At 52.6% G+C, this 17404-nt stretch overlaps 2 protein-coding genes across 2 annotated transcripts; both read right to left on the bottom strand.

Annotated features, from left to right (window-relative positions):
• Positions 1–5286: 5286 nt before the first annotated feature.
• Positions 5287–6255, bottom strand: LOC135327064 (olfactory receptor 12D1-like). The gene has a single exon (XM_064504680.1). The coding sequence runs from the start codon at positions 6253–6255 to the stop codon at positions 5287–5289; it is 969 nt and encodes a 322-aa protein (XP_064360750.1).
• Positions 6256–15476: 9221 nt separating this feature from the next.
• LOC135327063 (olfactory receptor 14A16-like) lies at positions 15477–16412 on the bottom strand. The gene has a single exon (XM_064504679.1). It carries the CDS (start codon positions 16410–16412, stop codon positions 15477–15479), a length of 936 nt encoding a protein of 311 aa, XP_064360749.1.
• Positions 16413–17404: the final 992 nt, after the last annotated feature.

Here is a 17404-nt window from a genome sequence, read left to right as displayed (position 1 = left end):
TGGCCTTGGTGCTTGGGGTTTGCGGTAGGGGCTAGAGCTTTGGCAGAGGGCTGTGGGTTGGAGTTGGGGTGAGGGCTGCAGCCCGGTGCAGCACCTCAAGGCGAGCGATGAGGCCTTGGGATTAGCTTCAGGCACAGGGTCCGAGTTTGGGGAAGCGGGCAGAGACGGAGGCTTCACTGTAGCCCTCTGGGTTTGGCCTTGGGGAATCGAGGGGGCCTCACCACTAAGATGAAGCTCTACCCTTCTGCCTTGCCTCCTTCCCCTCCTCTAGCCACTAAGGCCAAACCCAAACGGCTGTGCTGCGGCCTGAATCCTTACCCCCTACCCTCACTCTTGCCCGGTGTCTGAAGCTAAGTCCTGGCCCTCATCGCTTGCCTTCAAGTGCTGGAGCACGCTCTAGGTCTCACCCACACACAAACACACACCCTGGGCCACAGAGTTTGCCCATTCCCAAAACCCTCAGCAGAAACAGGAAGGCCAGCACTCAGCCATCACCCAAAAGCTTTCCCAAAGCCCAGCAGCTGCAAAGCGCAACCTCCCCACTGATGCCTGAAGCCTAAGCCCTATGCTGCTCCTGCAAAGCCCCTAACCCTGCAGGCGTCTTGTAAGCCTAGCGCCAAGGCGTTTGGGGCCTGGTAGGCAGAGGCAGAGGCCTGGCAGGGCTGGTGTTTGGTCTTGGAGTGCAAGCGCCTGGAGCTGAGAGCAGAGAGCAGAGGCAGGTGAGGGGGAGCTGCAAGTGCAGGGGTGAGGGCTGGGTTCTTGGCTGCGAGGTCACTTGTGCTGCAGCAATCTGATTGGTGAGGAGCAGGAATCTGGCACTGTGAGGTGCTGCTGGGAAGGTCAGGGGCATGCCAGGAGGGTAAACAGGTAGTGGGGTGGGGGGAGGTGTGCTGAGCCGCAAGGCCAAGCCAAACACTGAGGCTGGAGCCAAAAGCTTTGCCTGACCCCACTCAGCACAAAGCCCAAAGCCTGCACGCATGCCTGAAGCCTAAGGCCAAACTTGCTCTGGCGCAGCCCCTAAGCACCCAGCCTTCTTGTAAGGCGAGCTGGAAGGGCTTGGGGGCCTGGGAGGCAGAAGAAGAGCAGGGCAGGTGGGGTGTTGGAGTGCAGGGGCGTGGAGCTGAGGGGAGAGGGCAGAGGCAGGCAAGAGGGAGGTGGTGGTGAAGGTGTGAGGGCTGCGCTGTAGATTGTGAGGTCACTTGTGCTGCAGCAATGTGATTGGTGAGGAGCAGGAGGCGGGCACTGTGAGGAGCTCACGGGAAATCCAGGGCATGCCAGGAGGTCTGGAGGTGGTTGGGAGGAACAGTGCTTCTTTTTTTACCAGGAGGTCTCTCTCTTTTCGGCGCTTGACTGTCCAAGGCAAGAATGCAACCTGTGAGGACATGAAGGCTCCATTTTCTCAGACACAGCTGGCCTCCCTGATAGCATCTACGCAATGTAAAGCCATTTCCTCCGTGCGGTGCCTGTGCACTTGGCTCTTCTTCCAAAATTGGAGTCATGAAAGTGGTGATGGAATGGTATCCCAAAAGGGCTCGTTGCTTTGCTTTCATTCTCCATGGGCTCAGGTTGATGTGTTCAGTGTCCCATTGTAAGCTGTTAGGGAACCAGGTTTAGATTCAGGGTTCGCTTTTGGGGCCCTGTGTCAGTGGAGATGGTTAAGGATCCCAGAGTAACCTTCCTGAGGCTGTGACACATTTGTTTGGGTGGGTGATGGCTGAGCATCTTCCTGGAGAGGCAATAAGCTGCCAGCGGAGCTCAGAGCATTTTTGGGAACATCATACAGTGGGGGTGGGCAGTGAGTGGAGCCGTATAACACAGGAGACCATCCAAGGTGGAGTCACCGAGCGGTAAAGAGCAAAATCAGGAAATGCATAGGTAAAGGAGGGCTCCGCAATCCCAGGAGAGGCCGTGGAGACCCAGCAGGCTCAGGGAAGAGAGACTGGAGAGCCATCCTTGTACTCTCTTTGGCATGCCATAGGCTGGCTCCAGTGCAGCCCCATAACATATCTCGTACCCTCCGAAATGCTGCCTGGGCCCTCTGAGCACCCTCCACAGCCACATAAAATGGGAGGCGGGGACTGCCAGTGGCATGAGAACCATCCTCTTGGGTCTGCTTCCTGCTCTCACGAGAATGGGCACAGTGGAGTCGCCTCACGGCCCTGTGGCACCACCATTGGCTCTCTGCTGAGCAGCAGTGCCTGCACGGAGCCCTGCAGGGAGCACAGGGGACGGGGACCTGGAGCAGCTGGCCAGGCCAGCGTGGACACCCTCATCTGGGGAAGGGCTTTCTGGGGAGCAGGGACGTGCCTGGAGGGGAGCAAGGGGGTGGTTCCCAGGAAAGGTGAGAAGTGTCATGGCTTCTTTATAAAAACTGCCAAGGATATGCATATGATCAACAGTTGTCATCTGTGGACACTGTGTGGTTCAAATCTCAATACGATACAACCTGGCAACTCTGAGAAATATCGGAGTCTTTGGAACAACCCTTGGGTTGGACTATCAAGACCAGAGTTGCAGGAGAAACTTCAGTCCTGGACATTGATCACATATTCAGAGGATAAATTGTCAGAGGGCCAGCTTACCCAAATAAATGGACAAATACTTGACTGGGCAATCTTTCTCACAATCACGTCATCACCACCAGCTAGCTCTAGGTTGGCTGGATCACTTTAACCTGGAAAAGGGACCTAGCTAGGTGTTTACATAAGGTGTACGTAGGTGTTTAATAAATAGCCACATGCCACATCATCTAATTAGTGGTGCTCATGAATGGATCAACAAGATTCTCCCTGTCCCTATCTACCATCCAGCGAAACCACAGCCAAGGGAATGGGCTTGGTGCAAGCAGTGGGGAAAGAAGACCCTATTGAGATTGACTCTGGTCTGGTGCTGAGAAGAGACACGAGAGGTCTGAATGGACCTCTCTGAAAGGACATGAGAGGAGAAGAAGTGGGACACTACTCTGGTGTTTTTTTCACTCACTTGGCTAGGTAGGGTTGATCAGGTGCTGCGCATGGCTAGACAAACGTGCTGACCTGTTCGCACTCGGCCAGTCCATTTTAAACTCTTTTCTCTCATGCTTCTTTCTCCCCAGTCCCCTTTAGGCAATAACCCCTCCAGTCCACAAGGTTGTCAAGCAGAGTCACTCGGGTGGCCTCATCTGGGAGCATCCACCCCCTCCAAGGCCCCAGGGACATAATCGCTGCCCTAGGAATGTCCAAGTCTGGGTGCTCCTTTGCAGTGATTAGGCTCCTGGCATTCCTCTGCCATCACTGATCATCTGTTCTTTGTATTAATGGTGACTAGCCTTCCAACACATAAACTCACAGTTTAGTCCAGTGTTTGGCCCATATGTTCTGCAAGTGTTAACAAGCCACAGAAACGATATGCAGAGGAGTTACTGTGCAGCTCTGGGCACAGTGTAATCTGCTTCTCCATAAAATGCATTCTTAGGAAAAACAGGCACTGGCTAAGGTTGAACAATAAGAAAACAGTGGCAACTGGGAGAAAACTGGAAGCTGCTTCTTGGCAACCTTGCTCCAGCCCTTGCAACCGGCTTCCTAAGAAAACATGGGATCTCATTTTGCTCCTGTTGTAGATGACTGCATTAATCAATGCAGACACCGCACAGTAAAAAACAAACCAACAAAGAAAGAGCTACTATGAAGTTAGTGGCTAGGTATAGGTAGAGGTATATATAGGTAGAGGTGCATATAGTAGTGTAAACAAGGAAGGAGGCAGCAGCAAGGCACAAAAATATAAATCACAGCACCCTCCTACAGAAGGTAGTCTTAGACCCACAGTGACGAGCTTAACATACAGCATTATTATGCATATAAAAGAGTCCATGTCTAAAAACAAACCCAAGAAGCCTGTTTTCACAGAAGGATGAACTGGAGCAAGACAGTAAGGGGATTTCACAGGTGATCTGGCTCAAGTCATTGCCTCTGCTGAAGGATACAGCATACATGCAGAATGGTGGGTTGCAAGGGAGCACTCACATTGTCTTTGGCCAGTTAGAAACAGATATTAACTCTTAAAGACCTAAAAACACTTACAAGAGCTCAGACTCAAAGAGTGGTCCTACTTTGAACAGGAGGTCAGGACCCTTGGGACACTGTCTCTGACAGTATCTGGTCTGGAGCATTGTTTAGGAAAGGAAAAATCTCTTTTGACACCTTCAAGCACATGGCATGAAAATTTTGCATTGAGGGATTACTTGAGGTCCTAATAGAAATATTTACCATCATCATCATTATCATCATCCTATAACACTGTTAAAAATGATAATAACAACAATACTAGAAGAAGCCTTTTTAAGGCTTATGGTAGGAGTCTCAACATGGAATGTGTTGAGCAAGTAGGTATTGTGTGAAACACACCTGGCATGTTGGTGAAGTTTATGAATATGTGGAAAAAACCTGTAGGACAGGTAAGAATCAAAAGATCTCTCCAGCTGTTACTCTTAATCCCCATCACCCAAGCTCACCTTACCTTTAAGCCCTAAGGATCAGTTCTGGAAGCTTTCTTCAACTGGAATCCACCATTCCCACTCATTTTGAGATTAAGGGTGAGATTCAATCTGAGATTAGGACACCTACATTTGGGGTTCCAAATGTACCTTCCTCCCTGTGAGACAAGTGCCTGAACAGCAGTTTTAAACGCTGTGAATCTAGGCAATGGGGGTGGGATTCAGTTGCCCAACATAGGTGTCTGGTACCATCTCAGATGCCCTAAGATAGCTGACAGCCATACAGGGCTGGTAGATCTGGCGCAGGACCTGTGCCTTTCTGGAGCAGCAGAGAGACACCAGCTGAGGTACACAGAGTATTTCAAGTGGCATGACATACATGTCTGCACATGGCCAACTGGACCCCACAAAAACAACGGAATCCTCCTTGTCTATTGGCTTTAGGCTAAGATGAATCATGTCCTGACTTCTCTTGACAGCTCTGACTTGGGGTGGGGTTCAGCTGCCGAAAGAAAGAAAGAAAGAGAAAAAGAATCAAGTGACGTTTGAGGGTAAATCACTCTAAAAAAGGTGTTTTTATTGAAGTATCACTCTCTGGAGCTGCTTCTCTTCTCCACTTGGATGAATGGGAGTGGCTGTTCCACCAACATATATTCATCTTTATGCACTGATATTGCCCAAGAGAGGAGACACAGGGCCATATGCAGTAAGTAGGATTTTTCTGAAGGGACCCAGGCTGTTGGCAGTGAAAAGCAGATTTCTGCACAAGACATTCTTGAGCCAAAAGCTCCTCTGATCTCATTGTCCATTGCCTACTACCCCACACAAGCTGCAAGGCAGAACATTTTCTGCACTAGTAACTGTCTGGAGAAAAGTCTTCTCTTTAGGGCACGTTTCACCTCCGCATTCCTCAGGGTGTAGATCAAAGGGTTGAGGACGGAGGTGACAACATTATACATAAGGGTGGCTATCATGTCCCGCCTGGGTGAACTCCCTGAGGAAGGTGGCACATAGTTAAAAATAACAGGGACATAGAATAAGGCCACTACTGTGAGATGGGAGATGCAAGTGGAGAAGGATTTCCTCCTTCCCTCCCTCGACTGGACTTTCAGTCGGAGGAAGGAAAAGATGTACAGGTAAGAAAAGAGTGTGAAGACAAAGGGGCCTATTGCAATACTCCCTGTGATGATGCTGAGAAGGCGCAGGTTGAGCTGGTTGCTATTGCAGGCTAGTCTCACCAGGGGCTTGATGTCACAGAAGAAGTGGTGGATGTGGCTGGGGCCACAGAAATGGAGCCGGGAGGTCATGACTGTGTGCATCAGAGCATGAAGGAAGCCAGTAGCCCAAGCGGCTGCAGCCAGCAGCAGGCAGGCCCGTGGGCTCATGATCAGGGTGTAGCGCAGCGGGTGGCAGATGGCCACAAAGCGGTCATAGGCCATGACAGCCAGCAGCAAAGCTTCGCTGCTGCCCAGGAAGTGGAAGAAGTGGAGCTGGCTTAGGCAGCCAGTGTAAGAAATACCCTGGTGCCCCCAGAGGAACCCAGCCAGCATCTTGGGGATGGTAACGGTGGAGTAGAAAATATCCAGGCAGGAGAGGTTGCAGAGGAAATAGTACATGGGGATGCGTAGCCGAGGTTCACATATCACCACAGTCACAATTGCCACATTCCCCAGCAGGCTGGACAGGTAGAGCAGGGAGAAGAGCATGAACAGGAACTGCTGCAGCCCTTGAAGGCTGGACAGGCCAAGCAGGATGAACTTGCTCACCTCTGTCTGGTTATCCATCCCTGCAGGGAAAGAGAGAAGAACTCAGCAGTAGCTTGCTGTCTTTCTGTCCTGAGCTGTTATTTCTGTTCCCCAGAGTCCTCTTCCATAAGGTGCAGCAGCAGCTGATGCTGCCTCATGAATGGAAGAGATCAGACACTGAGTCCGGAAAGGGACACAAAAGAATTCCTTGATTTTCCACCCCAGCTCTTGCAACCAATACTAGAAACTGTTGTAACCTAGATGGCCAGTACTGATGCCGGAGCTGCCACCTGTGTACCAGCTCACTGAAAGGAATGGTGTGTTTGAGGACAGCGAGCAAAGAAAATGGGAGGGAGGGAGGAAGGAAGGGAGGGAGGGAGAGAAGGAGGGAGGGAAGGGAAGTTGGTTACCTAGTTTTTAAGTGAAGATCATTCTGAAACCCTGTTTGTCTTTTTTTTTTTAATTCAAAAAAGGGTTTTCTAATAAGTTTTCTTCATTCCAAATCCTAGCTGAATATACGGTATCTTTCCAAAGCTGAACTATTAGAGTAGTATAGTTGGTCACATACAGTACACCACTTTCAAAGAGGACTAATTCAGACTGTTCGGTGATGTCAGGAAACCTTTATATAGTCCTCCCTGTCACGGAAACAATCACATTTCTTTCCAACAAAGGAAAATTTCCATTTCCCTGATAACTCCTCTTGGGATCAAGCCTCTGAACCTTATGGGACTTCAGTGCAGAAAACATCAAGGCATAGCGTTTCAGGCACACAGAAAACTAATGATGTTGTGGGGAGTTGAACTGATTACTGATTATTTGTACAGCCAGCTCTCACAAGCAGGAGGAAGCTGTAGAATCAAAAGCCATTTCTGGAAATATGCAAGGTTATAGCACATCATTCTCAGGAAGGCTAATAGTTTTAATGGGGAATTTGCCAAGGAGTTTGACACATGGTTTTGTAATTCCCAAGGATAATACATGGAATAAGTATCATGGCTTCCTTTGACCTGCTACAACTGCACAGCTGGACTCTGCCTCTGGCTTAACATCTTTTGCTCCCTTTATAGTCCATGAAGAGCATAAAATGCTTCTTCTTTTCTTTTCACTTCTAAAGATGGAGATAACAAACTATGGTGATTTTCTGAAGGCCTCAAATACCTGTCTCACTGTCCCCTCTGCAAGCTGTGTTTGCCATGAGCAATGGCATCTGAAACCTCCATAGAAGTGCCCAGGTGCCTGATTGAGAGCACACAGAGGCAGGGGCTGGTGGGGCAGCAGAAGACCCTGCAGGTGCTGTCATAGTTTGCACAGCCCGTGGTGGTGGTGGTGGCCATCACAGGGCTGTACTGCGCTGGCAAGTCCCACCTCATGAACAGGCTGGGTTGTGAGAGGATGGAGGAGAGAGGTGGGGAGCCACACAGGTCCCGGCCCTGGGCAGCAAAGATGCCTCCATTTTTCTGCCATGTAGCTGACACTGCTGAGCCCCTTGCATCCCCTCCACAGGTTTCTCCCTGGCCTTCCCCATGCAGGCCCATACCAAAGGTATCTGGCTGTGGTGTGTGCCTCAGCCCTGTCAGCCTGGACACACGCTGGTGCTCCTGGACACTGAAGGGCGGGGTGATGCGGAGAAGGTGTGGGAGAAGCAGAGGCTTCCTTTTGTGCCTACAGAGAACTTTGTGGAAGCTCTCAAGGGCCCAGGCATGTGGCAGGACTCAAGGTGTTCTCATTGCCTGCACTGGTGTGCCAGGAAGAGACAGAGGCTGTGGGGAAGGAGGACAGTGCAGAGCTGACTGGATAAAGTCTTCCGGCTGATGAAGTCCTCCTGTCTGGCATCCTTCACCTCTGCCTTTGCCTGTCAGAGCCCTCATTCTGCCTGGGATGCTGGCTGTCTGCAGGGGACTGGAGCCAGTCTGTGGCTGGGCCCATGACGGTTTGTGGGACACCGCCTCTTCACAGCCACTCTCCCTCTCTTTCTGGATCTTTGATTACTCAGCAGCCATCAGGCTGGTGGGCCTTTTGAGATCCGGTAGCTGGCAGGGAGCTCCAGGCTTTTGAACTGGAGCTGTCTCTGTGGTGCTGACAGCCAGAGGAGCTAGGAGAAGGCTCGTGAGGTTGACAAGCTGCCAAATTCCTCAGCACTTGCTGGTAAACTTCAGCAGACCAGGAATGGGGAGCTCAGGGAGTCCTTTAATAATCAGAAGCCTGTGGGACTCGGAGAGTTAGGAGTTGAAGACAAGGCGGCTACAGGAAGACATGGTGATGTCACGTGTGGGGGTCTCTTCAAAAAGCTGACCCTGCCATGGCCCATGGTTAGGCATTCAGGGCCTGGGGATTTGGGGCTTTGCTAACTCTTAGGGGGCCTTGCACACAGTTTCTTGGTATCATCCAGGGCTGTTTGTTCCTGGGAAACACCAAGAATGACGCATGGATCTTTGTGCTAGCCATACTGCTGTCCCGCACTCTGGTCTATAACAGCAAGGGCACCATCAACCAGCAAGACATGGACCAGCTGCAGTGTCCTCAGTGGGGCAGCAGCACCATGGATGCCCCATCTCCCTCAGCAGTAGCTAAGGGGTTCACACATCTCAGCTCCTCAAACGGCTGCTTTATATGGGGAGATCAGAGCCTGCTGGTGATGCCCAGTGACCAGGCTCTGGATCCTCAGGGATCCTGTGCTCCAGATCTCAGGGCTGAGGGTTTGAGCCCTACTCCTGCTGGTGACTCCAGGCTGCTCTCTGTCCCTGCAGAATCTCCCCTTTTCCCCATCAAATGCCAATAGCTGGGGAGGGTGGGGTTAGAGTTAGGGTTAACCCCTCCCTGCATGAGGATCCAGCATCTCTGTTTCCTTAGCCAGCTCCCCAGCTATGTGATGAAGCTGATGGAGAATGTAAAGGTGAAAGCAACACCTCGGGAGAGTGGAGATGAACTGGAGGATTCAGATAAAGTTTCCTAGTTCTTCCTGACCTTTGTCTGGGCCGTGCAGGACATCACATTGCACCTGAAGGTGGATGGGGAGGAAATCTCTGAGGACGCGTACCTGGAGAATGTGCTGAAGTTAAAGCCTGGTAGGGGAATGGTGCTGTTCCCAGTGCTTTACTTCAGGAAGGGCAGGATGTGTCCAGCTCTGGACAGCTGCATTTCAGCATAAGGCAACAAAAGCCCAAGCCCTGTGAGCTTGCTCCCTGGCCTACCTCCACAGGTAGCAGCCGGGAAACCCATCTCTATAACCATTCCCGGGAATGCCTCCACCAGATCTCCCCAGACTGGAAGTGCTTTGGTTTTGACCAGCCAGCCAGCAAGAGGGACCTGCCACCCTTGGAAGAGCTTCATAACAGTGAGATCGAGCCTGAATTCCAGGAGCAGCTGGTGACATTCTGCAGCCACATCTGGGAGAAGTCTGCACCCAAGACCATCCATGGTGGCAGCACAGTAGTAATGGGGAACTGTGAATGCCAGGGTCCAGAAGGTCAGGGCTGGCTAGTGGCTCTTGGGACTGTGTCTGGGGAAGGCTCAAATGCACAGCCAAATGATGCAGGTGGGAAATGGAAGCGCTCTTCCACTGGCTGCTGTACTTGCCTCTTGATTGAGAGCCACATCTCTCCCATTTCCCCTCCCTGTACCCATTCTTGCTGCTCTGCCCCTTTGCTGCTGTTGCAGACTGAGCATTGTGGCTTCACCACTCCCAGCTGCTCAGAGCTGAGGATGGTCCTCAGGGCACCTTCACTCCTCAGGAAAGGCACTCCCTGAGGGTTGGCACGGGGACCAGCATGTGGTTCAGTCCCACCTCTCAGAGTGACAGAGAGCTCCTCATGTACCAGTGGCAAACTTCTAGAAAGGTCTCATCCCCATGGGAATGTGCTACCATGCCCTGGGACCTCTTCCCCATCCTAGAGGATCTGGGTCAGGAGGGATGTCTGGATGTCTGGAGGTCTATACTCACACCCTCTGCTCTGAGCATGGCTAACTTCCCAGTTAGATTGTGTTGGTCAGTACTTTGTCCAGACAAGTTCTGAAAATCTCTGGGCCCCTGCACCACTACTGCTCCACTCTGATGCTGACAGTTTTTTCCCTAATACCCAGCTGAAATGTCCCTTGCTGCTGCTTGTGCCCTTGTGCCTATTGCACCTTCTCCTTCTGTTCCCCCGGCCTGCTCTGAGCACCTGCTTTGGACTGAGCAGAGACAAGCACTGCTTATTCCGACCTGGGGTCAGAGGAGGGCACATGGAGACTCACCTTTACCCAGGTCTCCAACAGCTCCTCCCACAAACCCCAGGTAGGGAATCACTCACTGGAAAGCAGTCCTGAAAGAAGACTATGAAGTAGAAGGGAATGCTCTGGTGAGCTGCCGCTCTTGCGCACCTGGACTCTGCATTTCATCTATGGGCACTCTAAAGAGCGGTGCCTGTGGTTTCAGCTCCAGGCACATCCTAGACTCCCCGTGACCAACAGCGAGTCCCTACCACAACTGTTGGGGGCTGCTCTGGCTTCAGAGGGGCTGCTGGGGGAGCACTGGGGCTGGCGCTGCTCACCCTGCACCTCCCATCCCAGGGTGCCTCTTGGGCTCCTGGCAGCTGTTGCAATGATCAGGAGGGAGAGCCTGTTCCATACCAGTGCAAGGCACCAGGGTAGTGTTTCTTATGATCCCAGCAAGAAAGGCACTCAGACTCTATAAGGTATTGCTTAAAATACCATTTATTGGAGATAACACAAGAAGGAAAAAAGGAAAGGAAGGAAAGACAATATTACGTCCCTGTAGATGCTGAGAACCCCAAGCTGTGCAGCACTGGACAGACCTCCAGTCAGGGCATGGCATGGCACAGCACACGGTGCAGATCCCATCCATGGAGAGGTTCACCAGCACCTTGCTCTTTAGGGCTCTTACAGGATTTCCTCAGAAGAAAACAATCCTATTCATCATTTATAGTGTCAAAAGGAGGTTTGCATGAGAACTTGCTCCTTCTCTTGAGATAAAGACAAGGGCACACAGGTGGTGGAATTGCCAATAGCAAATGGGAGCTGTCTACAGGCAGGTGTTGGTGTTATAATACGCCTGGAGAGTTTGTCCTGCAGCCAAGGGACACGTGCAGCACAGCACAGGCTTGAAGGCCAAGCTGTACGTGCAGCAAGGTGCAGCACAGCACGGCACATGCCTGTGCCTGCTCAGGTTACCCGTTATGTGGATCACCAACTCCTCGATGTACAATAGTCTTCCAGTTAGGATCACTAGCGAGCCCTGTCTTGCTTGGGTCCAGGGGCAGTTTGGGGGCCTCAGCAGCGTGGGAGGGAGAGGCTGGAGATACCTGAGTGCAATGGAGGTGCTGCTCTGGGGTCTGGGACCTGGCAGAGAGGGCTCTGCCCTGGATACTGCCTGTGGAGCCAGTTCCCAAGAGAGAAATGGTCTCAGCTGTCCCCAGGGCATGGGTGAGTGACAGGAGAGAACCCGAGGAGGCCAGGCCTGGGACAGGGATGGGAAATGGCTCTGTTGGAGGTCTCCCACAGAGGGGATGAGCTGGGCCTAGAGTGCCAGGGGCCATCATGATGTGGCACAGCCCCAGGGCATGCTCTGCCGGCTGCCAGAGTGGGGCTGGGCTGTGATACCAGTGCCAGGAGGCCTTCCCCAATGGGCTCCCAAGCTGCCAGCTGGCTCCCAGCCCTTGCCTTAACGCTGCTCACCCGAATGAGCTTCCCAGGGCCTGCAGGGCCTGCAGAGCTGGTTCCTGCTCTGTGCAGCACAGCTGCCTCTTGGCAATGGAGCAGTGAGGAGTGTCCTGGCTCCAGCCTGCACCCAGCCCTGCTGCCCTGCACGTGGTCCCACAGACCTGCCCTGCAGGCACTTCACAGGGCAGGGTACCTTCAGGGGTGGGGAAACATCCCCCTGGCACAGTCCCAATGATGTGCCCCATCCCCCCGCAGCCCTCCTGCTTTGGCAGCCTCCCACCAGTGCCCAGTCCCTGCCTAGCCCTGGCTGTGCCCCACACAGGGGTCAGCAGACCGCTGTCCTCCAAGGGTCTTTGGGGGTCTGGGCCAGGAGAGAGGCTGCTCAGGGCTGGCTCTTCCCCCTCAATACAGATGCCGACATCAGGCCTGGAATGAACAATCAGAGCTGGAATTTACCACTGCAAGGGGACAGGTCTTTACCTTTTCCAACTACACATCAAACATTTTCTCCTTTCGAGAGGCTCCATCCACTGCACACCCCCAGCACGTGGTGCCCCTGGAGATCCCATGTGCTCTCCGAGCTGCCTCCAGATTCCCTGCCAGAAGGATGGTGTCTGCCACTGGCCCTGTCTCATGTATGACAGCCCCGGGCAGGTGAGTGGGAGCCCATTCACCATGTCCACTGCCACCACAGTGAGCCATGAATCTAGCCCTCCGTGCCTAGCAGTCTTTACTGGTAAGACTGGTCCCCAGGAATCCCAGGACCTAGAGTCCGGGGCGGGGCGGGCGAATCTGGAGAAAGGAAGACTTTCTCTTGGTGGAGGAGGATTGGGTTAGGGATCACTTCAGCAAACGACTTACACAAGTCCATGGGCCCTGATGGGATGCATCCACAAGTCCTGAGGAAGCTGGCAGACATCACTGCTAGGCCACTCTCAATTATCTTTGACAGATCATGGCAACCAGGAGAGGTGCTTGAGGACGGGAAGAAAGCAGATGTCACTCCAGTGTTCAAAAAGGGCAAGAGAGAGGACCCAGGGAACTGCAGGCCAGTCAGCGTCACCTCAATCCCTGGGAAGGTGATGGAGCAGCTCGTCCTGGGAGCCATTTCCAAGTATATGAAGGATAAGAAGGTGATCAGGAGTAGTCAGCCTGAACTCACCAAGGGGAAATTATGCTTAACCAACCTGATAGCCCTCTGTGATGGAAAGACTGGCTGGGTGGAGGAGGGGAGAGCAGTGGATGTTGTGTATGTCCAGTTTGTTCAAATCTTCCCTAATCTGAGCCTCCTCCACCAAGGGTAAATCTTCACCTCTCATATTCCCATGGGTCTCAGGGGCCTGAGATTCCTGAAGCCATGTCTCATCAGGAAAGGCTGAGACAAAGCAGGCACTGTAAACCTTTGCCTTTTCCATGTCCTTTGTTACCATGTCCCCTGCCCTATTCTGTGCTGCAACCACATATTCCCTAGTCTTCTTTTTGCTGATGATATACCTGCAAAAGCCCTTCTTGTTGCCTTTCATGTCCCCCACCAGAGTCAGCTCCAGGTGGGTTTTGGCTTCCTGCATGCTTGGACAGCAGCTCTATATTCCTGCCTGGTCAACTGTCCCTGTTTCTGCCTCTTGTATACTTCCTTTTCATGCTTGAGTTCAGTCAGGAGTTCCATGTTCATCCATGCAGGCCTCCTGACACCTTTGCTTTGTTTCTTGATTATCAGGATGGACCATTCTTGAGCTTGGAGGAGGTGATCCTTGAAAATCAGCCAGCTCTCTTGGACCTCCCCCTTCTTTCCAGGACTGTATCTCATGGGATTCTTCCAAGCAGGTCCTTGAAGAGGCTGAAGTCTGCTCTCCTGAAGCCCAGGGTTGTGATCCTGCTTTTTGCCCTCCTCCCTCCTCTCAGGATCCTGAACTCCACCATCTCATGGTCACTGCAGCCAAGGCTGCCCCCAGTCTTGAAAACCCCAACCAGTTCTTCCTTGTCAGTGAGTATCAGGTCCAGCAAAGTGCCTGCCCTCGTTGACTCCGTGATCACCTGTGTCACAGTGTTATCATCACTGCACTCTAGAAACCTCCCGGATTGCTCCTGCCCTGCCTTGTTGTCCTTGTGTCCTTGTGTGCACACACTTGGGGTGGGCCCCCTCCTGCCCTCTTTTGTTGATTATGAGGTCTCTTTCATCACCTACTAAAGCACTCAGCAGCACTTTGAAACCTCAGGCCCTACCCCCCCACCCACCATAAACGTCTTCCCTCCTCTGCACTCCTTGGAACGATGTGCACAGCTGGACAAACTGGGTTTTCTTGGGTGATCACGACAGCCACTTCCCAAACTACTTCCAGCAAACCCCTCCCATGCCCTTGGGCACTGCCAGCCACTCCAGCACAGCACAGCCTCCATCACAGTGTGGCAAAGCCATCCCGACCATGGCCCTTTTCTGAATCATTGTCTCAGGACAGCAAGTACAGAGTCATGGAGCCCAACCTAGACTTCTTGTGCACCGAGGAAATGATGCCCTGGTGTGGCATGCATCTGCATGGAGGATGGCAGAAGGCAATAGTGCATTGCACTGGGTGTATCCAGGCAGCATCAAGCTATGACATGGCTCCTAAGACACTTTTCCTTAGGACTGAGCTCTGACGCAGGGGCTCAGATGCCCTATGGAAGCCTGCCTTCGAGGGGAAGATGACAGTGGGAGACTGGAGTCAGAGGGAGGACCACTAGTCATTCTTCAGCCACATCTGAAAGTCTCTTCTGGTTGTGCCCCACAAGGTCTGCAGAGGAAGCAGGCAGAGGGCACAGACCACACTCTTGTGCACTTTTTATGTCTCAGCTCCTTCGCCATGAAGTCTGGCTCTGCGACCCAAGCACACTGGTGTGTTCGCCCACCCTGCCTCTTCACACAAGTTATCTGAAGACTGGTATTTCCCACCCCCAGGCACTTTCCAGCCCACTTCAGGCCCCTCCCCAGCTCTCCCCACCTCCCATTGCCTCTCCCAGCCCATCCCAGCAGAGCAGGACAGTCTGGGAATCACCCCACAGCAGTGTCCACCAGAGGATGCTGCAGGTATCTGCATACTTGACACCAAGCCTGAGCCCCTCGAATGGGCACAGCAGCTCCTGGGGTGGCAGAGAGTGGGTGTCAGCCTCCCCACCAGCCCTAAGACCTCCAATGGCACTAGGAAATGGAAGCCAGTCACTCTCTTGCCCCCCTGCTCTTGTCTGTAGGATGACAACCGCCACCTCAGCTGCCTCCCAACCAGCCCCACTCCCCAGGCCAGCACAAGTGTCCTGGTGCTGGGGCTCCTCCAGCAACTCCTGCTGCTCTCCAACCTCCCTTCCTAGTGTAAGACGAGCCCAGCCTTCAGGCACTGCACCGGGAAGATCCCCTTTTATTACAGAGATGCTGTCACAGCAGCCAGCTCCGACCCAGGCACAGAAGGCCTCTGGTCAGGCAGACCAGGTTCATGCCTCTGGAGAAGTGTGATAAATACAAATATCTGTTTACAGAAATGATTTTCACAGATATAATAAACAAGCAAAGAAAAGCATAAGCCAGCCTGAGAGAAACTGGGAATCATTCATGAAGAGAGAAGGGCAGCCTATGAGTGGTAAAATACTACACGTTGAATCAGTTTCCTCAGTGCCTCTTTGATCTCTTTGTTCCTCATGCTGTAGATGAGCAGGTTCAGTGTTGGAGGCACCACTGAGCACAGAACAGCCACCACCAGCTCCAGAGCTGGGGAGGAGATGGAGGGGGGCTTCAGGTAGGCAAACATTGCAGTGATGACGAACAGGGAGACCACGGCCAGGTGTGGGAGGCACATGGAAAAGGCTTTGTGCTGGCCCTGCTCGGAGAGGATCCTCAGCACGACCCTGAAGATCTGCACGCAGGACAGCACAGTGAACACAAAACACTCACAAGCTACACAAAAACTAACCACAGTAACCCCATCTTTCCTGAAGTAGGAGTCAGAGCAGGAGAGCCTGAGGAGCTGGGGAATTTCACAGAAAAACTGCTCCACAGCATTGCCTTGGCAGAGTGGAATTGAAAATGTGTTCGCAGTGTGCAGCACTGCATTGAGAAAACCACTGGCCCAGGCAGCTCCTGCCATTTGGACACAAGCTCTGCTGCCTATGAGTGTCCCATAGTGCAGGGGTCTGCAGATGGCAATATAGCGGTCATAGGCCATGACAGTGAGGAGAGAATATTCTGATGAAATGGAGAAAAGAAACAGAAAGACCTGGGCAGCACATCCTGAGTAGGAAATGGCCCTGGTGTCCCACAGGGAATTGGCCATGGATCTGGGGACAGTGGTGGAGATGGAGCCAAAGTCCAGGATGGAGAGATTGAGGAGGAAGAAGTACATGGGGGTGTGCAGGCGGTGGTCACTGGCTATGGCAGAGATGATGAGGATGTTGCCCAGGACGGCAGCCAGGTAGAAGCCCAGGAAGAGTGAGAAGTGCAAGAGCTGCAGCTCCCGTTTGTCCGCAAATGCCAGGAGGAGGAACTCGGTGAGGAAGCTGCTGTTGGACATTTCCTCCCTCTGGGCAGTGGGGACTGTCCAAGGAGGAGAAGACAACGAAGAGTTAGGAAAGACTCCTCTGAGCCAAGCCCATGCCATTTCTCATAGGCTCCCCACTTTGCACCCCCTCACCCCCCAATAAACATGTGCATTTCCTTTCCCAGTTTTGGGAGGACCTTCGCTCAGCCCCCTTGCTTTAGCTCCGTTTTGTGCTGGTTGAGTTTGCTGTGAGGAGCAGGGACCTCTGCCCACGGGCTCCAAAGGAGTCAGTCCTGCTCCACGGCAATGAGCACACGGCAATAGAGCTCTGATGTTCATTTTATGTCAGATGAAGGTCCCCTTTAACGGGGAAGAGCTTTGTAATATCTTCACACAGAGTTCCTGAGACTGTGGGCTGCTGCAGCAATGCTTAAGGTTGATTTTATAGTCATTTTGGCAAGGTTTTTTTCGATGCTCCCACCACACGTGGGGAGCTTTCTCTGAAGTTGTAGAAATCCTCATTTCTGTTGTTGGAGAGATGAAGACTACTGAGACCAGAGAGGAAAAAGCACTCCCCGTGGTTTAGCGCAGAGTCAGGACAGCTGATCTGTCTAGCAGATTCATTCCCAGCTGTCCTGTGCTTGCACCTCTCTCAGCTGGAGGACAACTGCCCTCCGAGGTTACTCTGAAAAAGAAACTGGGCTGTGATGAAAGCACAAAGGTCCAGGTTCAAAGTGCAGCTCTCCAAACTTCTCTCTTTCTCAGCCTAGACATGGAGGTGTGAGGGAGAAGGCGTGACGTGGCTCCTGACACAGATGATCAGACCGAGGACTCTGTGATGTGGGTGCTGACACCCAAACGTCAACACTTGCATTCTGCTGGGTGGGAGAGGAGACACGGGGGATTGCTCAGAGGAAGGTGCCTGCACTGAGGGGGCCAAAGGGGAGTTTGTAGGGAACGGCGATCGGAAGATCTCGCGATGGCACGGAAAGAGGAAGGAAGAGGAAGGATATGACGTAGAGATA

The sequence above is a fragment of the Dromaius novaehollandiae genome, unplaced genomic scaffold (assembly GCF_036370855.1).
Source record: "Dromaius novaehollandiae isolate bDroNov1 unplaced genomic scaffold, bDroNov1.hap1 HAP1_SCAFFOLD_45, whole genome shotgun sequence".
NCBI lineage: Eukaryota > Metazoa > Chordata > Aves > Casuariiformes > Dromaiidae > Dromaius > Dromaius novaehollandiae.
This window is presented reverse-complemented; position numbering and strand designations above follow the sequence as displayed.

What these genes read in the sequence shown, in the direction of transcription:
- LOC135327063 (XM_064504679.1), bottom strand. Translation starts at nt 16,412, where the DNA reads ATGTCCAACAGCAGCTTCCTCACCGAGTTCCTCCTCCTGGCATTTGCG.
- LOC135327064 (XM_064504680.1), bottom strand. Translation starts at nt 6,255, where the DNA reads ATGGATAACCAGACAGAGGTGAGCAAGTTCATCCTGCTTGGCCTGTCC.